The following is a 22,895-nucleotide window of genomic DNA, read 5'->3' as shown; positions in this document are numbered from 1 at the left end:
GAGACCTGCCCGGGCCATGAGAAAGCTAAGGAGGGTGTAGACAAACACAACAGGGCACCGCAAGTTTGTGTTGCTGGAGGCCACAGTTGTGGCAGGGATTTTAACTGAAGGATAGCACAGGAGCCAGGGTGAGAAGGTGCTGGGGGACAGGTGTGCCGCTGGCCAAGTCTGAGGGAAGCCACCATCACCACTCATGCCACACAGCAAGCTGCTGTCCAGGAATTAAGACGAGAAAACAGGCGAAAGCCCAATTGCCACACAAGCCTGGCTGCAAACGTTCCCACTGAGTAAGAGAACCACAGTTTCCCACTTGTCTGCCACCCACTGTCCCCAAGAAAAGACCCTCGGAGCCTGTTCCAGCTTCAGGGTACATTCTAGAACATGTCTCTGCGAACAAATATGTCTGATTTCCGGATCAGGAAAAGTATACAAGCCAGCACTTCCCCTTTCAGCTCACATACTACAAAAATCACAGCCTGACAGCATTTGTTGCTCTTTGTCTTATCAGATATAACCCGTCCTGATGTTTCCTGAGTCCACTCCCTGACACTGCAGACTAGGAGGTGGTTAAAAGCCCAGGTTCTGTCGTCTGCCTCCTGGCTTCCCAGCCCAACGCCATTACTCTCTGTGTGAACATTCGTAAGCCACGAAATGGGATTATTCTGGAAAAGCACTCACATAAGTAGCTAATTATTATTATTTTTGCTGTTGTTACACTACTACTATCATCATTAGCATATAAGCAATCTTCAGTCGCTTCACCACTAATTAGGAAATCTTTAATAAAACAAGATCTCAAATGCTAATGCTATGCCTCAAAACTACATTCATGCCGACATCAAAAAGACATTGTGGGGAAACGGAAGATTTTGTAAATGGGCAGGGGGTGACAAAAATGCAGGTAATGAATCTATAGATTTTAAAGTCACCATAAATTCTATGTAGTTATACCTATCTCAAAAGTACAAAAGTCACAGAAATGTTAAGAGGAGTGATGCGCTAGAGATACCTTTACCTGATAACTTATAGACAATGTCCTTCTTTCAATGACATGCACCTACAAACATGAAAGGCTGGAAAAGTGATCCAGATGGACCCTTCCACTTGACAGACCTCAGAGAAAGTGCCTGACTGTGTGCATCAGCGTCACTGTACATCTCCGAAATTGAGACTTCAGCTAAATTCTTCCCACATGGGATAGAATTGCTTTGTCACTGCTCTGAAAATGGGTATGTATGTCTCCTTTCATTGTGTGGAGTTTCTATATAAGATACAGACATCATCTCTATGGCTATCAGAAAATGTTGGCTCGTTTTGTAGCTGCCGGCATAGCTTTTGCCAGGGATTTAAGTTTCACTCCTCGGCCACAACTAAGGAGGCCATCTGTGTGTTTGTACAACAGTTCTCCTTTCTGCATTCACTGACAGGACCTCTCTGCCTGTGAGTGTGTAGACGTACCCTGCTCTGCTTCATTGCCAGGGGATGAAGTTTTATCCTAGCATGGAAATTATTATACAAAATTCAAAATAAAGTAGAACCTCTGTAAGTTGACCACCCAGGGAACTGTAACAAACTGGTAACATACAGAGGTGGTCAAAAACACAAAGAACTAGGCCTGCCGTACTGATATGTACAGTGGTACATGTCCGGTGTATGTTAATTAGGTCAACTCTAGGAGGTGGTGAATGTAAGGAGGTGGTCAATGGTGGGGGTTCTATTATATACACTAGAAATACAATGGTAAGGACATCTGTTTCATTCATAATGACAGCTTGAGTGTGTCCTAACTACCCACAGGTTTAACCAGTTTACAATGAACAGCACAGGTAACTTGCAGACATGTTCTCTACCTGCCCACCACCTACAAGCGTACTGAACACAAGGGCTAGAGTAAGAGAGCAGGAGACAGGGCTGTGACCCCATGCAGGTGCTTGAAGACTGGGTGCAGATGTTAAAGTAAACAACCCTCGAGCTGAAGCTAATAGAGGGGTGAGAACCTGCTTCAACTGGCTTGTCAGCTATCTCTGTTACTTCGCATCAATGTTGGCTAATCATAACACCATTTATATCGTGCTTTTAAAATTTCTCCACCCTTGAAATCACCATAACAATTTCAAGACATCATATAAAGCATGGGAATGGGAAGCAACCCAATTATAAGAATTACTACTGAAATCCTTAGCAAAACCCAACTCTTTGAATATCCCCCCCCCCAATTAGTAAAACTACACAAGATCTAAAACCACTTCTTCCAAGTGCAGCTGCTCTTTTTCCTGAGACTCTACTTTTCACTTTCAAGAAAAAGTTGTCACTTGGTTTATGTGGTATGTCCTGAAATTCCTTTCCTAACAACCACCAAGAACTTGGAAAAACCTCCTCTCAGAGGCTCAGAAACCTAAGAAAGGGACTCTTCATGCTACAGAAAGAGCATTTCTTCTCCAAGCCCAAGTTGAACATACTGAAATGCACTTACTCAAAATAAAAACACACAACCCAGACATTCTCCATACTGAATTAGGAAGTTTATTAGGCTCCTAATTTCCATGTCTAGAACATGAGCATGGATTTACATGCGTTGTCTCAGTTTATGGATCTCACATGCATGTCGTCTTCAGTCGGCTGGACCTTTGATTCTACTTGTCAGTAATTTACAGTTAGCTCAATGTGAGTAAATGACAAACAGAATGATGCATAAGCTGGAGCAACAAATCCCACCCGATACCATTTACCTTGTATTCCAAAACCATATCACAATTCTCTCTTTTGAAAAAATAAATTTCAGAACAAAATATTTAATTGTCTTCGCGGAGAAAAATAAAGATAATTCTCTCACTTCAGAATCCAGCAATGAGTGTCCAACTATGGCTAAAAGATACACCCTGAGAATTAAATGATTTTTAACAAACCCATTGAGGTTTATAAAGCTGTATTAACCTAGGGTTAGGAAGGGACACAAGATACAGGTACAAACAGCCCTGCTCATTTTGCTGTGCAGTTCTCCAAGGATGTGGTATGATGAACATCTTTGTCTTCAATGCTTGAAGCGTCTGTGGAGTCAGGCTCGCTCACCACAATCCCGACAGAAGACAGGCTGGAAATGAAGGCGTGCACCCGCTGTGCATAAATATCCCTAATGTTAAAGTAAGGTAGATCGTGGCACTTCTCCGGTGGGTCCTCACTGCACTGGTCCACATCAATGTCCTTCTGCTTCTGGTAATACTTGGAAAACTTGTTGAAAATGATGGTGATTGGTAGGGCCACCACCAAGATGCCACAGATGATGCATGTACTGGCAATAAGCTTCCCGACCAAGGTGACTGGGTGGGTGTCTCCGTAGCCCACAGTCGTCATGCTGATGGTGGCCCACCACCAGCAGATGGGGATGCTGGTGAGGCTAGACGTGTGGTCATCTTTCTCCACAGAGTAGATAAGCACAGAGAAGATGGAAATGCCCACAGACAGGAAGAGAAGCAGCAGGCCAACTTCATGGTAACTGTGTCTCAGGGTAGCCCCTAGAGACCGAAGTCCTACTGAGTGCCGGGCAAGCTTCAGAATTCGGAAAATCCTCATCAGCCGGAGGATCTGGACCACCTTGCCCATGTTCTCGATGTCCTCGCTCTCGTCTTCTTTGGTGTCTACTGCCAAGGTAGCATAGAAGGGAATAATGGAGACAAAGTCAATTATGTTCAGAGGGTTTTTCCAGAATTTCTTTTGACAGGGGGCAGCAACTAATCGGATGGCAAGCTCCCCGGTGAACCAAGCGATGCAAGCGATCTCCACACCTTCCAGCACAGCGTCATCCACCTCTCCATCCTCATTCTGGAACTCTGACATGCTGTGGATGCACATGGCCACGATGGAGGCCAGCACCACACTCAGGGAGAAGATGGCAATCAGCTTAGCGGACAGGCAGGACGCCGGGTTTTCCATTCTGATCCAAATCTTCTTCCGGAGCTGACCGAACCGCAGCTTGTCGAACTTCTCCAGCTCCTTCTCAAACAGGGATGACTCTTCAAAGGAGGAGTCGGTACTCACATCGTGGCTTTTCTGGTCCCAGTCCTTCTCGTGGTTTTCCTCCTTGCGTTCCTGGTAGCGGTTGCTGCAGCAGGAATCAATGAAGAGCTCGTTGATGCCCCAGTACTCAATCTCCTGGCAGAAGGAGAACACGCACAGCTCCTCCATGACGTGCAGCTTCCCTGTGTAGTAAAAATTCAAAACATATCTGAACAGGGAGGGGTTCCGGTCAAAGTAGTACTCCCTGTCGGCCACACTGTAGTCGTCACACAGCTCCAGGATGGCCTCTTCAGAGCGGCAGGTCAGTAACTTCCCCAGTCTCGTATGAGGAAAGCGCAGGAGGGTGCTCTGGTCAACAGACTGCTTAAAGCCACCCACGTTCAAGTTCACAAGTTCCTCGTCTTGTCCAGGGTGATGGAAAAACTCACCAAACACCATGGTGGACCTGGGAGGCAGAGTGCTGGCTGGGAAGGGACACGAGGAAGGTCACGCTGCACCTGGAGGGAGCAGAAGATGGCATTAGCTCTGTGTGCCTGGCCAAGCTTGTTTTTAATCTGCCCTTTTCTGAGATGATGGGCTACATTCAAAGCAAAACAGGAGATGCAATAAAAATGAATATGACACATTTTGACTAGAAGAAAATCAACACAAAACACATTTTTTTCCCAAAAAACTTGGGTTTATAGACACATTTTTTCAGAAAGAGGAAAGATGGTAATATCATTTTTATGAGCCTAATTCCCTGCCTCTATTTATTACGCATCCAAACTTTACCTCCCTTCCTGCCTCCTGCAGAAATAATGCATTTTAGATCACTTGTGCCACATACGCACCTCCACAGTCTCAAGGACAGGCTCTCTGAGTTCAGGAATGCTCAGCTCACATGCAATAAGCTAGCCAGGCTCAAAGCCAACCCTCACATGCCCAGGCGAGGTCCTGCAAGCACAGAAACAGCCCTCTGCACTGCCCTTCACCCCCGACCCACACATCACAGGAGGCTCAATTCGGCTCTCACCTAGACTGTGGGTCTCCCTTAGGCACCCACGTTTTACTCCTGTAAGAGAAAACCCTACTCCCTATGGTTCAATGAGGACAATCAAGATGATATAATTATCTCCTTGTCCTTAAGTACCCTATATCTTAAAGATATCATTACACTTCATGGGATGGTGTTTCATCAGGTACATCCAAATGAAAAGGAACTGACTTGGGGTGGGAAAACCTTTTTAAGTTAATTGCACTATCAATTTTCTGACATGAGCGTGCTACACTCTTACCTCCGCCTTCCTCTCACAGTCTCACACAGCCCTAATCTATAATTATCTTCCCATGGATCGCCCATACAGGCCGAGCACATGGCCTGTTCTCAAAATTCCGACACTAACCAGGGTGTAGCAGATCCATTTCTCAGAGAGAAATAATAGCTCCTGACCACCAGCCAGAGCAATGATGCTCACTCACGGCAGATGACGCACATAAGGAGAAACAGGAGACCATCATACGGATGGTGGATGGAGCTGGACACCATTACACTTATGTCATTCAATCCTTCCAATGTGATAAGGTGTGGATAGAAAAATCGATACTCTAAGAGGTTGCATCCAAGATTGCACACTACATAAAGATAGAGCCAAGTTGCATTAACTCCCAAGTCCATATTCTCTCCACCACACAGACCCCCCACACACACACACACACACATACACACTTTTCTTTTCCCTTACGATAATCCAATAATCCAATGTGGAAAATGCTATACCCGAGGTAAGTCAAGCATCTTTGGTATTACTGAGAAAAGAGGAGGGCTTTATCTTAAAGGAGCAGGGCTTTCTCTTAGGACTGGCTGGAGAGGTTTCACAGCAGGCCAAACCAAGCTCACCAACAGAAAGGACAGAAAAGGAGTAGAAAGAAGCCAGATTGTGAAGTGCCCTGCACATCAGTCCAAAGAGTCTGAATTTTTTCCTGTCAGCAAGACCACAAGAGGGCTTGAATCAACAAGTGGACATAGTTATGTCTGTGACATAGAAAGCCCCCACTGACAGCAGGGGGGGCTGCAGGGGACAAAGACAGTGCTAAGGAAACAGGGCTGTAGAAGAACAGGTGTGGGGAGACAGAGACCCAGACTCACACAGAGACAGTGCATATAAAGAGGAAGTGACAAATTTAAGAGACATGACAAAGGAAGATTGACAAGACTTGGTGACTGGGTGGAAAGACGGAGGCTGTGTTTTCTGGTCTGCATAATTGGGCAGATAGTAACACCACTAATGGAGGCAGAGACCACAGGAAGGAATTTGTTTACCCTAATGTTTAGGAAAGCCAAGGCTGTCCATGAAAGAAGATAACCTCTTCTGAAAAAGACACACCAGAAGTCACAGCCTTAAAACCAGCCCTTGCCATCCACCCCAGAGGAAAGTCTCTAGTCATAAAGAAAACAAGGACATTTGTTCTCAACACCCAAACACCAGTGTGTCCCAGGAAGCTGAGACCACAGCATGACTTAAGGCACCATTTAATAAATTTGCTGACCTTTTCAAAACACTTGGTTCCCTCCACCACCCCCTCCTTCTAATTTTAGTTAATTATCTTCTTTGAAGAACCTAAATCAGAGTTCCAAATATTTATGGAACTTCAGTTCTCTGAAAGATGGCTTATGCTCATGGCAAGTACAGTGGTAAAATGTTTCAAGGATATAGTTTTAGCTGAACTGCCATTAATATCAATTTTCACCTCCTTGCCTATCCTAGAAACCAACAAGCATAGAGAGTTGGTGTCTGCTTCCACTATACGGCCTGCATGAGTACGTATGTATGTGTGTAATGCATTTCCCCATCTCTACGCAGTTACTTCTCTAAAGAACGTTGTTATCACCCACAATATCAGCCTTCTTACTCCGTTCTCCCTGTATTTTATTCACCCCCACCAGTGAAAGAGAGTTATGAATTCCATCCATCCCATGAAGTCTAATCATAAAAGCAACACACAACACAAAATGAGGGGTTTCTGGGATTGTCGGGCTTTCAGAAGAGAGAAAAAGGAAAGCGTCTCTGTCCAGATCAAATGCTTCAGTTCAGAGGCAAGCTGAGATTCGCCAGGTCACTGCAGCCAGAGTCCCAGTGTTGTTGGCCTCCTTGGCTGTGCAGAGCCCACAGCATCTGGCTGTGGACAGGAAAGAAGGAGCCCCCAGCTTTGCAAACTGCAGTAAGTTTCCTTGCATGCAGACAGTCCCTCACCAGTCATGAATATTCCCTGTACCATTTGCTCCTCACTATGGACTTGGACTTGACAGATGAGGAGCAAGATCAGAAGTGATGGATACAACATCAAACTGCTATTAAGGGTTAGAGGCAGAGGCCTGAGCCAGGGCTTCTTCTGCCAAGCTCTTGACTCTCTACAGTGTTCTGACTAACATAATTAAAGTCACATAAAGAAAACAAGATACTGAACATCATTATTTCCAAGTATCCTATATTTAGGCAAGGTTTTATTTAATAGCCATTCATTTACTCCTTTCATTCGTTGGTTCATAAGTATATCTCCATATATTTATATAAATAGATTTATAATTTATATATTTATACATATATAAAATGTGTGTATATGAACCGTACATGTACTAAATAAAAATATGAATCAATTCATGGATAAACAAAAAGTCAGAAAAACTTTCCTTATCCTGACTCAAAATATATTTAAAAAAGAAAAAATAATAATTATATAAGAGTAATTTTTTCATATAGTAAAAAGGACACCAGTACAGAAAAAACGGAAAAAAAAAAAATTGCCCCTTACATCACAGACAAAAGGTTAATATAGCTAATGACAGCAATATAGAAAAATGGACAAGAGAAATAGACAATTCACAGGAAAAAAATACAAGTGTACCTTAAAACATATAGAAAGTGCTCAACTTTGCTCATAATACGATACATGCAGATTAAAACTACGCTAAAATATAACATTTAATCTATCAAATTAGGGAGAAAATCTGAATATTGAGCTGCATATTCTATTAGTCTATGGGGAAGCAGGCACTCTCCACATGGCAATGGGAACGCAAAATGAGGGGAACTCCTATGAAGGGGAAATCTAGAAAAGCGGCATTGTCCCAGCAGTCTCTCTTCTATAACTCTCTCAAAGACAAGACTAACACTGACGATGTTCCATTTGTTCCAGAAACAAGCTAAATGCCCATGAATAGAGAATTAGCTAAAAAAGCTAGTTAGCTGAAAGTCTATGTTTTTCTACACATATATGCAATAGAAACATTTCTGGGACATATTAGTGAAGTGGGAATAAAAAATAAATTTAGAGAAAAGTAAATATAATAAGTTGTAAAATAAGGAGGAGTTATGACTATGCATACACATACAATGGTACACACATGTGTATTGCTTGCGTGAAGAAAAAGAAACAATGAAATGCTAAATCAAAAAATAATAAAATTCTTCCCCATATTGGGAGAAAGGGAACAGAGTGTAGGGGACAGTGCTGAAAGCTAAACTTAGGAATTACCCAATGATTTATCTAAGAGGGTGCTACAAAGACCCAGCACTCTTTTCTCAAAGAAAAACTCCAAAGCTCCCCATAGTGTCAGCTGAAGAATGCTGCAATCTCATCACAATTCAACTTTTCCTCTTGCCTAATCCCATTTCCTTCATTCCCCCTGGGAGTTGATCCCAAGGACACCTCCCAGTTAACTTTCTGTACATAAATCAGTCTCAGTCTATTGACTGGGGAACCCAAGTAAAGACGCCAACGTAGAAGCACTGAACATCCCGACTTTGCTCACATTGAGACATCTAAATACAATTCCTCACTAAAAAGAAGCAAGGCTTCTTGGAGAAATAGCCAATCCCAACGGTGGGGTAAGAAACATATAAGACAAACCAGTAATATTTTGTTATACAAGAAAGCATGAAAGCTATCAAAGATGACAGTGGAAGAAACAAAACTTAAAAAACTCCCACGGCCAAAGGTGGGAAATCTATGCTTCGAAAACAAAAAATAAATCTGCAATGAACTGAAACATGTCAAGTTTGTTAAAATTCCTGAATTGATTATAATATTTTCTAAAATAAAGAAGGAAATACTCTGGTCACCTTTGCATGGTACTAGAATAATAATTAATTATTCTGGAATGTGGAAAATAAAGCTTTTATTCTGCCTTTCTGCATGAATTATGCCTAAGAAAATCATATAGTAATCATGAGAAAATTTTATCTTTATAAAAAATATTCCAATAATTCAAACAAAATAGAAACAGAAACAATTAAAATGGCATACTAGAAAGCATTTAGATTCAAAAAATGTAAATAGTTTGAAAGTAAAAAATTGAAAATAGTAACTGAAAGAGACCTGAAAGTGTCTATACTGATATTACACAAAAAAACTTTAAGACAAAAATGTTACTAGAGACAAAAGGCATTGAAAAGTAATAAGAATCAATCTATCGAGAAGGCATGAGCAATAAATAAATACATATAATGTATATATTTATATATTACTACATACTCACCAGTAGAGCCTAAAAAATACATGACACAAACACTGACAGGGATAAATAAACTGAAGACTGAAGGGATAAATAAACAATTCAACAATGATAATTGGAGATTTCAATATCTTCCTTTCAACAATGAATGTAACAACAACAAAAAAACTATAGGGACAAAAGAAGGTTTGAACAGCATTATAAACCAACCAAATTTGACAGACAGCTATAGAACATTCTACCCAACAGTAGCAGAATACACATTTTTCTCAAATTCATTTAGAAAATTCTCTATTCAACAAATGGTGCTGGGAGAACTGGATAGCCACATGTACAAGACTGAAACTGGACCCGCACCTTTCTCCAGTCACTAAAATTAATTCAAGATGAATAAAAGATCTAAATTGAAGGCATGAATCAATAAAAAATCCTCTAAGAAAGTGTGGGAAAACACTTTCTTTCCCCAAGGTATTGGTCTGGGGAAAGACTTTATGAAGACGACTCCAGTGGCAATTAGAACAAAAAAATAAACAAATGGGACTTCATTAAACTGAATAGCTTCTATACAGCTAAGGAGACAAAAATCAATGCAAACAGACAACCTTCAGAATGAGAAAAGATATTTGCATATTATGACTCAGACAAGAACTTGATAACTATGATCTACAGAGAACTCAAATTAAGCAACATAAAAAACGTCAACAATCCTTTATATCAATGGGCAAGAGAGATGAATAGAACCTTCTCTAAAGAAGATAGGTGAATGGTGAACAAACATATGAAAAAATGCTCATCGTCCCTAACTATCAGAGAAATGCAAATCAAAGCCATCCTGAGATATCACCTAACCCCAGTGAGAATGACCCACATCACAAACTCTCAAAGCTGCAAATGCTGACACGGATGTGGAGAGAAGGGAACAATTTTACACTGCTGATGGCACTGCATATTAGTACAACTTTTGAAAGGAAGTATGGAGAATCCTCAAAGAACTCAAACTAGAACTCCCATTTGATCCTGCAATTCCATTTCTAGGCATCTACCCAAAAGAAAATCATTTTATTCCATAAGGACATTTGCACTAGACTGTTTATTGCTGCCCAATTTACAATTGCCAAATTGTGGAAACAATCTAAATGCCCACCAATACAGGAATGGATTAACAAGCTGTGGTTTATGTATACCATGGAATACTATTCAGCCACAAAAAGATGGTGGCTTTACATCTTTTGTATTAACCTTGGAGGTGAAACACATTCTTCTTAGTAAAGCAGCACAAGACTGGAGACATAAGAATCCAATGTACTCAATTCTGATGTGAGGATAATTGATGCCAGCACATGGCAGCGGGGTAGGGGCATGGGAGAGTGGACAGAGAGAAAGGGTATGGGACACATTATATCATGGTCTGTGACACACCTCTTAGGGGTGGGACACAATTATAGGAGGGACTTTACCTAACAAATGCAAGCAATATAACCTGGTTCTTTGTACCTTCAATAAATCCCCAACGATAAAAAGTAATCAAAACCATGAAATAATTAATTATTAATTAATTAATTAAAATTTTTAGCCAAGAAAAGAAAAAAGAAAATTCTCCCATGTAGACCCTCCTACATCAAAAAACAATACATTCAAAAGTATTGAAATACATTTTGAAATATAAGAAGAATAGAAATAAAAGCTCAAGATAAGAAACTTATAGAGTGCAGCTAAAGCAGTGCTTACAGGAACTTTTATATCTGTACATATCTGTAATATAAGAAAGAAAAACCTCAAATACACAACTAGCCTTCCACTTTAAGAAAGTAGAAAGAGATAAAACTAAATTTGAAGCAAGTTGGAAAAAAAGAAGAAAAATAATAAAGATTAAGATTAATGTAGAAATAAAACAGAATAGTAAGAAAATAGAGAAAGTCACTGGCTATTTTAAAAGATCAACAAAATCGACAAATCTTTAGGTAGACTAACCAAAAATAGGAGAGAAGACTAAAATTAGCAAAATCCACAATGAAAGAGAAGACATGACTACTGACCTAATAAAAATGAAAAGAGATGTAAGGAAACACTGTGAACAATTTTATGTCCACAAACTAGACAACCTAGTGAACAAATTGCTAGAAAGATACAACCTACAGTAACTGATTCAAGAAGAAAAACAAGCCTGATAAAACTTATAATAAATAAAGATATTGAATTTGCAATTTAAAAACTTTCAATATGGAAAGCTCGGGTCCAGATAGCTTCACTGCTAAATTCTACATATTTAAAGAATTAACACCAATCCTTCACAAACTCTTCCAAAAGATGGAAGGCACCCTTCCCAACTCATTACATAAAGATAATAACACTCTGAAATCAAAACCAGAAAACTATATCGTGAGAAAAATACAGGCCAGTATCCCTATGAATATAGATGCATAAATCCTCAGCAAAACACTAGCAAACAAAATGCAGCGACATATAAAAAGGATTATGTATGATGATGAGTGAGATTTATATCAGGAATATAAAGTTGATTTAACATGTGTAAATCAGTCAAGGTAATAAAAATACTAACAGAATTTTTTAAATTCCATTATCACAAGAATGGAAAAGTAAGTATCCAATGTACTGAATACTAATATGAAACCAGACCACATCCACACATGAAAGAAAAACACAATTAAATTCAAGGCAGGGGTGCGGGGGGAGGAGATGAGGGGATAGAGAGAGGGGAAGACAGAGGAGGATTGGGCACAGGGTAAGGCTACACAGCTCACCCCATGGGTAAAGGGCTCAACTACAACTTAAACTTTACCTAACAAACACAATGTAACCTAATCATTGGTACCCTCACATTAATCTGAAATAAAAAATAAATAAACAAAAGAAGTAAAATTACAGGGCAGTGCTTGTGGCTCAAAGGAGTAGGGCACCGGCCCCATATGCTGGAGGTGGCAGGTTCAAAACCCAGCCCCAGCCAAAAACTGCAAAAAAAAAAGTAAAATTACACCATCATCTCAATAGATATGGAAGAAATATTTAAAGAAATCGACCATCCTTTCATGACAAAGAAAATAAAATACTCAAAAACTAGGAATAAAAGGAAAATTCCCCAACTTTATAAAGAGAATCCATGAAAAACACACAACTAAAAACATGCTTAATGAGAAAAGGTTCAAACCATTTTCCTGAGAGCATTAACAAAATGGGGATGTTTGTTCTTTCTGCTTCTAGGCAACATTGTACTGGAAGTTCCAGTCATGGAAATTAGGCAAGGAAAAGAAATAAAATGCATCCAGATGGAAATGGAAAAATTAAACTATTTCTATTTGCAGATGACATGGTCTTGTATATAGAAAAGCCTATGGAATCTATACACATACACATATACAAAATTAGAACTAACAAATAAGTTTAGCTATTTTGAAGGTTATAAAATTAATATACAAAAATCAATTATATTTTTATACACTAGTGAAGGGAAAGTATCAATATAAATTAAGAAAATAATTGCATTGATGCTAGTATTATAGCATTAAATATAGCAATAATAGCATTAAAAAGAATAAAATATTTAGGAATAAATTTAACAAAAGCATTTGAACTTGTACAATGAAAATCATAAAATAATGTTGAAAAAATTAAAGAAAACATAAATAAACAGAAAGACATCCCATTTTCATGGATGAGAAGATTTGCTATTGATAATATGGCAACACTCCCCAAATTAATCCTCAGATTCAACACATTCCTAACAAAATCTAGCTGCCTTTTTTCAGAAATTGACAATTTGATTCTAAAATTCATATGGAAATGAAAGGGAACAAAATGTGACAAAATAATCTTAAAAAGGAAGTCACCAAGACAGTGTGACATTGACATAAGATAGGCAAGAAGACTAATAGAACAGAATTGAAAGAAAATAAATAAGCCTATATTTTGAGCTTACTTGTTGATTTATTTTTAATAAGGTTGCCAATACAATTCAGTGGGGATAAAAATAGTCTGTTCAATAAATGGTATTGGGAAAGCCATATGCAGAGGAATGAAACTGACTGTCTATCTGTCACCATATACCAAAGTTAACTTTAAGTGGATTAAAGACCTAAAGGTAGGTAATAAAACTGTAAAACTCTTAGATGTAAATTGGCATAAATTTTCATGACCTTGAATTATTCAATGAATTATTAGATATGACACTCAAACAACAGTAAAATAAAAGTTAAAATAGATAAATTAGCTTCATCACAATTTAAAATAATTGTGCTTCAAAGAACACTACCAAGTCAAAGAATTGGGACACAATTATGAAAGGGTCCTTATCTAACAAAAGCAATCAGTGCAACCTGGTTCGGTGTACCCTCAATGAATCCCCAACAATAAAAAAAGATCCAGAAAATGAAAAGACAGCATACAAAATGGGAGAAAGTATTTGCAAATAATATATCTGATATAAGGGTATAGTATCCAGTATAAAGAACTCTAAAACTCTTACCTCTTACAATTTCTTTTTCTTTTTTTAAAGATAGGTTAGGAGTGCAGAGGTGTGATCATCACTCATTGTAACCTTTAAACTCCTAGGCTCAAGGAATTCTCCCACCTCAGCCTCCCAAGTAGCTACAGCAACATTCCCAAGTAGCGGGACTAAAAGATGCACACCACCATATCCAACTTATTTATGTTTTCTTATAAAAACAAGGTCTTGTTTTGCTGCCCAGCTCATCTCAAACTCCTCACCTCAAACAATCCTCCCACCTTGGCCTCCCAAAATGCTAGGATTACGGCATGAGCCACCACGCCCAGCCTTAAAATGGGCAAATGATCTTGACAGACATTTCTCTGAAAACATAAATTGCCAGAAAGTACATAAAAATATGTTCAACATTATTAGTCCCTAGGGAAATCAAAATCATAGTGTAATATAACTTCATACCACTATGATAATCAAAAGTAATAATAAGTGCCATAAAAGGCAATATAATACTGACACATGGTGCGACATACATAATTTGAAAACACTATACTAATGAAAGAGGCCAGACCAAAAAGCCCATATAGTGTTATGACTCCATTTATAGGAAATATCCAAACAAGTCAAACCCAGAAGGTAGATTAGTAGATTAATATTCCTAGGAGCTAGGGGCAGGAGAGATGGGGACTACTAATGGGTATGAGTGATAAAAATGAGGGTGATAAAAATGTTCTGGAACTAGATGATTGTATAGTCTCATGAAAATACAAAGGGCCACTGAATTAGACATTTTTGAAATGTAGATTTTATTTATTGGGTATGAAGTATATCTCAATAATACTGTCATTTGAAACAGGAGCCCAGCTAATAAAGAAGGAAATGAAAGAATTAAAATCTCACCATTTTGCAACTCATAATAAAATTATGGATCTGGGCAATGATCATCCATCGCTGCCAAAACACAGATATAAAGTTGGCAAGGTTGAAGAAAATGGCTTTGGACTCTCAGGAAGTGACTATGAAGACTTACACATTTCCAAAAATCTCTATTCCTTAAACCTAAGGGTTTATTTCTTTACCAAATGATGGAAAATTCTGGCATATCTGACTCATTAAACGCAGGCCACTGTTAAAAAAAAAAAAAAAGTTAGCAAGGAACTTCATAAGTGGGAGATCAGAGTGACAATACATGAACCTGCTAACCAAGCCTAATAGAACAAAATTAGTAGATTTTACTGAAATAGAGATTTCAGAGGAATGGGTTTAATAACACCACAGGGATGTAATTGGCAAAATCCAGACAGTGGGAAAATATACAGGACAAATAAGATAGCTCAAACAAGGAATTATATGGAATGGGTTGAATGTGTGGGCTTTGTCTCGATCCTGATTCTAACGAGCCAAATACTTTATATACGTGTGTGTATGTATCTGGGTGAAAATCAGAGACATATGAACACCAACCATACACTTGATACCATAATAGAATTATTGTTAATTTTTCAATATCCTAATTATGTTCTTAAAAATGAATCCTTATCTTTTAGAAAGATAAAATATTGATGGATACAAATAGGCAATATTTGGGATTTATATCATAATAACATGGGGGAAGGCAGGACACCAAGTTGCAGAAGGTGATAGGTACACAGGAGTTTAATTTCTTATTCTATTTTTGGACATGTTAAGATTCTCCATTAAAGGTGTTTTAAGAAAAATGTACTAAGCAGCTTTATTGAGGTCATGCAGTGTGGCAAGTGCTTGTAGCAACTGGCGTAGTATATGGACATTAGCAGGCAATGAGTAAGAATAAATGAAAGAATGAATGCTTTCCTTCAACTCTTCAACAACTGTAAGTGGCAGATCTTAGACTCCCAAGTTATAAATAGGGAAACCTGAGACTCAGACTTTGACAAGCACTACCCAGCTATTATGGGGCAGACTCTTTAAACTATGCTTCAAACATGAGCATTTTTTTTTTTAAGTGGGAGGAAGTGGGTACTGGTTCATATTCTGATTTTCATCTTTTGTCAACCATTCTCACTGAAGAATGCTATACGCACCGGTCAGGGCATTGTTAATCGCATGTTGCTGGACACGTGGGGTCCCAAATCAGACATGCCTGTGGATACAGGCATTCGGCTCCCAGAGAGAAGAACCAGCTGCAATTTTCATTCTCTTGCTCAAGGAGAGATTAGGCTCACTGTATTGATTCCCCTTGCCTACTATCAATCCAAATCACTCATGGTGAGAACACTCTATACAGTATTTGGCCTCCATGTGCCTCTCGGTGCTTATAAGATTGATAAGAAAGAAAAGAATGTCAAAAATCCGAGATACTCACTGGCAGATTAAAAGGCTGCTCAAAAAACTACATTGACTCAACTTCTCTCCCACTGGCACCCTGTAAAGCCTTTTCAAAGCCATTAACCTCTTTTTCACCTCCTTTTTCACCCACCACTTCCTATTCCCTTTGCCTCGTGCTCTCTGATTCACTTTAAAAAATACTCTCTCAAAACTGAGTCTTTTCAAGGCTGACACATATATGCATGCATGTGGCCCTGGCCATCTTTGATAACACACTTGCTTTGCTCAGAAAGGAAACAAGAAGAATAATACAAACCATTTTCTTGCTGAGGCAGAACCATTTTTTAAAACCAATTCCATAAAAGTAAATAAAAAACCTAGATTTGTTTTTCCTTCCCACTTGTCCAGAAATCTATAATTCACTAGTCCTTTCATCAAACAAACAAACATACAAACAAAAATAGGCCATTTTCAGCATTCCTATGGCAATCTTTTTGGAACAAGAATGTTCTAAAAAGGGAACATTTCACTTCATTCTATTAAATGTAAAAGAAAAATCATTTAGGTTTTTAAAAAGGGCAGGTTGTGACAAATTCTATTTCTATAAGGATATACAAAATAAATTAAGCCAATATAAACTAGATTGAAAATCTGAACACAGTCCATACCCATGTCTCTTCCTCAGTGACCTCCAGCCAGGCACCTTCCCCAGGATGGCTTTCTCTTACGGCATTGTCTGGGCAGTGAGAAGGTCCTTCCCTCCAGTAGCCTTCCAAGAGGCCTAGCCCAGGCCACTGAGGAAGCTTTGGTGTAAAGTTTGAGTCTCACTGCCAAACAGACAGGCAAGAAAACCCCTTCCTGGATCTGCTCTACATCTGTGTTCTAATAGCCTAGGCCACTGCCCACGACACAGCTGTGGCACAGGCCCTAGCAGTCTCAAAGCTGAACCCAACTTGTAAATGTTGCCCCTAAACAAAATGAACCCCTATGTCCCCTTACTCACGGTGAACTATCCAAGGCAACTAATAAGACCTAAATTCTAAGATGCAGAAAGCTTGATTTCACGCCACCTCTACCCAGGTACATGGCCTTGGGTAGGTAGATTCTCCATCCATGGAAAGCAACTGGTGCAAAATATGGACATTAGCAGGCAATGGTGATGAACCCACCCTGAGGATAATAGAACAAATGCAAAATTCTTTTGAAAAACATAAAAATCAAGACACATGTAAAAGTTCATTCGAAAAATAAAAGTGATATCACAGTTTTTCTCCCTTACCCCTTCCCGGCCCCTACTCCTTTCCCTGCTCCCTTGCTTTCTCCAACTGGTACAATGATATTAAAGTTATACTCATGCCCTCTGGACCTCTATTTAGTGTAACTACTCCTTTTTGAAAACGCCAGGAAACTCTATAATTCACACAGCTCATCTCCAAGCAGAGAGCTGCTCAGAGGCTGGGGGATTTAGTGATTTAGGGAGCCAAGCAGCCAGAAAGCTGCCCTCTTTGTAAAAAGCAAAGAATCACAGATGATAGCTTTTCAAACAGAAACAGTAAAAATGCAGACTTTGCCACAAGAGGGGCCCCCAAACGCTGCTGTAGACACCCCACCACGTCTCTAGCTGAGCCAGGCCACACAGAGGATGGCACACACATCTACGCCAGGAAAATGCTGGTGTCCAAGGTAGGGAGTTTGGAAGAATTTGAATGCGACTAGATCAGTGGTTCTCCTGTCCCTGCCTCCCTTGCTCTCCTCACCTCCCCCACGGCCCATTGTGTAGTGCGCAACTCAAGGTACTACAACAGTCTCTAGAGATCTCCATGCTCACCACGAGTCTGATCACTGCTTACTCTTACTCCAAGCTCCACCAAGGAAGAGATATTTACTGTCCTACTACAGCTTTAGTCTCTTATGCTAACTGCTGCCTATCACCTACTAAAATATATTTGCTTTTATCTCAAAGAATGAACAAAAGCTACCACCACTTTTTTTCAAAGAGCTGGAAGAATGATCTAGCCCAACCATGGCAAAATTAAATACCTCCAGTGGCCAACCAATCAAATGAATGAAGTGGGCTCATCAGGGACTATGGTGAGCTATCCAGACGTAAGTAAGAGGCAGACACTACTCAGCAACAGAGTCTTTGGGGGGAGTCACATGACCAGTACAGACAGACATATCAGTTGATGTTCCAGGACAATGCCCAGACTATGATTTTTATGTGGGATAGCTGAAGTTTAATTAGATAGATCCAGCATGTCTTTAACTTTAGGTGATTCAAACTAAGATGTGTTTCCGGGCCAGATACTTCTGATCAGCAGCCCAGTCTGTGACCTGTGCCAGATTGACCAGTTCCTGCTCCATGGCACCCATTTTAAGCCAGACTGGCTCAAATGAACACAAATGCAACTAGTCACAATAACAGTAGTGTGACTCTCTCAATGTCAAAATAGGGAGATCATGGGAATGTGGACAACAGAGTTTTTAGAGTGGACTGTGGTGTCCCTCAGCACAACTCCAATCCAATCCTTCTTGCCTGACGCTTTCCGTTTAATTGTTTATCCCAACTTCCCCATGGATTTGACAATCAGAAGAGTCCCTTTCATGACCTTTTACCTTTGTCACTACACTGTAAGTTTCCCTCTCGTCTTCCTTTGATAAATAATGTGTTCCAGCGAATATGAAAAAGAGAAAGGCAACTCTTACCCTTCAGGTGGTGATGCCACACTCTCTGCCTTCATCCTGCCCGGGGGGATGTCCATCATCATCCAAGAAGCTCCACCCTTCTCCCCTCACTGGTCCATGCAGTGCACATAGGCATTTGGTGACCAAAAGGAAGAGGAGAATCCTGTTCTCTGGTTGAAGAGGCCAAAGCAATTGCTGGAAAATCACTCACCTGCAGAAGAAAACATCAGCCAACTGTAACTCCAAGGAGAAAATAAATACACCCAAGAGACTCTATGACAGAATCCATGGTCTGGGCACTTTACCGATTGGACCCAACTCTGACAGCTCATCGATTTCTCATGCAGGAGGTGGTCTTTCTCCACCTGTGGAGACATTGCTCCCATTGGACAGGTGGGCAAGCAGACACATGGATGGGTTTACAGCTCTCAGAACTCAATTGAAGTGGAATGCTTAGGGTGTCTCCAAGGACACAGGCCAAAGAAACATCCAAAGATAAAACCAGGCACTAGAATTAGTACAACAGTCACTCACTCTCATGCAGTTTCTCATAGGAGCATTATTCTCCCAGCTAATTTATCAATGATATCCTTATAAGCTTCTAAATGAACACATTTTAATCCTTCTCAGAGACCAACTTCTGGGTGTTACTGCTCTAATAGAATTAACACTTCTGCTCTAATTTGAAATCAATAAGTTTCAAAGGCTGGCCAAATTCAATTTTGCCTTATTTCACACATCAGAAATGATTACAGGTGCTAACACAGAGTCCTCTTGTTAATGTTTGTGGGGTGGAAGGGTGGAGCATGTTCTAAGGCCGTGTCAAAATAAATAAAAAGACAAATTTCAGTTTCTCTCTCCAGATAAAGAAAGCAATAGATTCCAATCCCCAGCCAGGTAAGTCTGGCCTCATGTTGAGGCATTTTCACAGCTGCACATCAGCGTCTAACCATCCATCCACTGATTTTCATGTTTTCCAATCAGGTGTAAAAGGGGGAGGAAAGAAAGAAGAAAAACATTCTGAGCAAAAGGCAAGATAGAAGTGCCTCTGGCTATGCCAGTCATGAAACAAAAACCATGACTGTGGTTTCAGATCTGCTGGGAGCTATCACAGGCGTCAGGATTGCCAACCAGATGCAGTGCCTGACCCCAGTCCCCAGAGCTCACAGGCCCCAAACCCCACAAATAAGTCCTGAGGTCCTAACAATACCGATAGGCAACTGGTGGGGCAGGGGGCCGGGGAGAAAGCAGGAACACAGTTTCTGAGTTGGCCCCAACAGGCAAAGCAATCCTGCAGCATGTTTGGACTTCGCAGAAGGGTAAATTCCCACCTATAACAGAAATAGATAATAAGGAAGAAAGATCCAGAAGCAAAACGTAGCTCTGCCCAGACTGAACTTCTTATATGGAACTCTTGGCAGAGGAGGTAAAGAAATCTCAACAGAAGGAAAAAAATCAGTTCAGGAGCCAAAATCCCTTCCCCCTCTCCTCATTCTCCTCCTCCTTCAAAACCTCCCAGTACAGCACACCACTGGGTCAGCCTCCGATATTTACTTTCCAATGAAAGAAATGTTGTTGCACCTTTTTAAAAGGATATAGTAATACAAGTCTTCCTTTCCCTGTAAGATTAATCTGTCTGGGAGATAATTAATTAACTGCAAACAGCTTTGATACCAGTATGTTAATTACTGAAGAAAAAAACAGCGAAGCACTTTGGCTACACAGCACTTCTAAGAAAGCCCAAGCACTGCCTAGAAGTTCACTGCACTAGATCATCCCGGAAAGGTCAGTGCCAGCTCAGGGACATGCTGAGAGGTGAGCCACATTTCCTTTTCACAGACACTGGTACCTGCTGGGCCTCTAAAAGTCAACATCTGTGGGCGGCGCCTGTGGCTCAAGGAGTAGGGCGCTGGTCCCATATGCCGGAGGTGGCGGGTTCAAACTCAGCCCCGGCCAAAAAAAAAAATAAATAAAATAAAATAAATAAATAAAAGTCAACATCTGAAGAATAAATGCCAACTCAGGCTGTCCCTTTCTCTCTTCGTCCCCCCAAAACTCAGAATTCCCATGCCCTGCCCCATTTTTCATCACCATCATTCTTATCTAAAAACTAGATTTTCAGAAAACATGTAACACCCATTAATGCCTATTCCAGTGAATTTATGTCAATTCCCACCCCTGTAAGAGCATTCCCATCTATAGTATGGCTTCTCAGCAGGAGATGATAACTAGCACTTTCTGCATCCCCGCAAGAAGCCAAGAAGCTCACTGGGAGTTCTACATACATCTCTGTTCTCAACCACCATACATGGCTAAGTATTATTAGTCCCATTTTGTAGGTAAGACATCAGGGTTCAGGGAAGCTACCTACCTGCACAAAGCCTCAAACCTAAGGAGTATCAGAGCCAGGATTCAAACTCATGTAAGTCTTTCCAATTTCAATTAATGTGGAAACTCAGGATTCCTCTTAGTTGGGAAATCAAGGAAGGACTGGGGGAAGTGGCAGAACATGATCCAAATAAGCATGTTTGGGGGAAGAAAAATGTGTACATCCAACATGTACTCTCCCCTTCTTGCTTACCTATCCGGTGTTTGTATTAATCTGTGTTCCTACCATCCTGATCAGTGTTGGCACGTTGTTTATGATTTAGCACTTAACAGATTTCTGATTTTGCTGAGTGATTCAGCAGGATCCTGGAAAAACACATCAAGCTCACTCAAGTATTGCTACCCTCCCTTCACAATAACTCTCTGCATCACCCTGGCACTTCCCTCCACCCTGGCCATACTTCCTAAGGGGTGGACGACAGGCATTCAAAAACATGTGAAATGACGGCCTCCATCATTGAGAGGGAAAAGGTGAAGATCAAGTGCATATTGGACTCTTTCATCATCCAGAGATTTGACATCCAGTCTTGGAACAAAAGCCAGGAAAAAGCTAGTGGACAGCAGTGCACAAGAATGAGAATGTCTCCCTCCATGCAGTCTTGGGGTCACATGTGGCCTTCTGTATCCTTGACTGTGGCCTTTTGACTGAATCCAAATTTTACAGAACAAATCCTTTTATTAAAAAAATTTGTTCTGTAAAGTTTGGATTTAGTTGAGGGGCTACACTTGAGGTTCTGGGGGGCCACATGTGACCTTGAGATCACAGGTTTCCCACCCCTGCTTCTCCCAGGACTAGAAAGCAAAGGAATAAGATTGCTTCAAAAACTATACACTCAGTGCCTGATAGATCAAAGCAGACAGTGCAGGTGACAATGGAGCACAGGTCTGAGTCGCAGCACTTGTATTTCAAGAGCTCTGTGTGTCCCCACCACCACCCTTCCCACCTTCTTCTGAAATGTGGTCACATCAGGGCTACCCACTAGACTTAGAAAGCCTCCAGTTAGGGACAGTGTCCTAAGATCAGTCTTCATATTGATTACCCCTGTCACACAATGGTGCCTGACATATTTTTGAAATAATTCGTCTCCCCTGAGCCAACAAGACTAAAGAGTACATAAATGCAAAGAATCAATACGGATAATGAAAGGCAGTTTGTCAGTCGTGGAAGCAGAGAAGAAAAGTGTGAGATATGGAAGCTGGTTCTGAAACCCAATCCCAGCAGTGGCTGAAGGAGGAAGGTCTTATCCTAAAGATTCAGCACATCTACCCTGATGGTAGAACATCTCAAGAATGGAGATTGAGATGTCAGGACATCAGGGTTTCAGGTATCATGTTACACCCAAAACACATCTCCTTGTTCTGACTCCAGACTCCCCAGGCACCTCCTGGTGATCTGGATTTTCCTGCATCTTGCCGACAGGGAGTATACGAGCTGTGTGGTCAACAGTGTCCACTCTGTCCGCTAATTCTTAGTGGAACTTAATAAAACAAGAAGAGGTTTATTTACGCAGTTGCCTGAGTCACGATGCAACTTAACCACATGAGTTTGAT

At 40.4% G+C, this 22,895-nt stretch overlaps 1 protein-coding gene across 6 annotated transcripts in view; it reads right to left on the bottom strand.

Moving 5' to 3' along the window:
* Positions 1-2,503: 2,503 nt before the first annotated feature.
* The window catches only part of KCNS3 (potassium voltage-gated channel modifier subfamily S member 3), a 38,121-nt gene continuing 17,729 nt past the window's right edge, over positions 2,504-22,895 (bottom strand). For 5 of the 6 annotated variants that reach the window (XM_053588146.1, XM_053588143.1, XM_053588144.1 and 2 more), the window contains 2 exons: positions 18,978-19,167; positions 2,504-4,511 (listed from right to left, as the gene is read on the bottom strand). In XM_053588146.1, the coding sequence (XP_053444121.1) occupies positions 2,980-4,452 (1,473 nt within the window). In that variant the 5' untranslated portion in view covers positions 4,453-4,511; positions 18,978-19,167 and the 3' untranslated portion in view covers positions 2,504-2,979. The remainder of the gene's footprint in view (positions 4,512-18,977; positions 19,168-22,895) is intronic. The other variant, XM_053588147.1, reaches the window with a different exon arrangement.

Source organism: Nycticebus coucang, chromosome 4, assembly GCF_027406575.1.
Source record: "Nycticebus coucang isolate mNycCou1 chromosome 4, mNycCou1.pri, whole genome shotgun sequence".
NCBI classification, from domain to species: Eukaryota; Metazoa; Chordata; class Mammalia; order Primates; family Lorisidae; genus Nycticebus; species Nycticebus coucang.
This window is presented reverse-complemented; position numbering and strand designations above follow the sequence as displayed.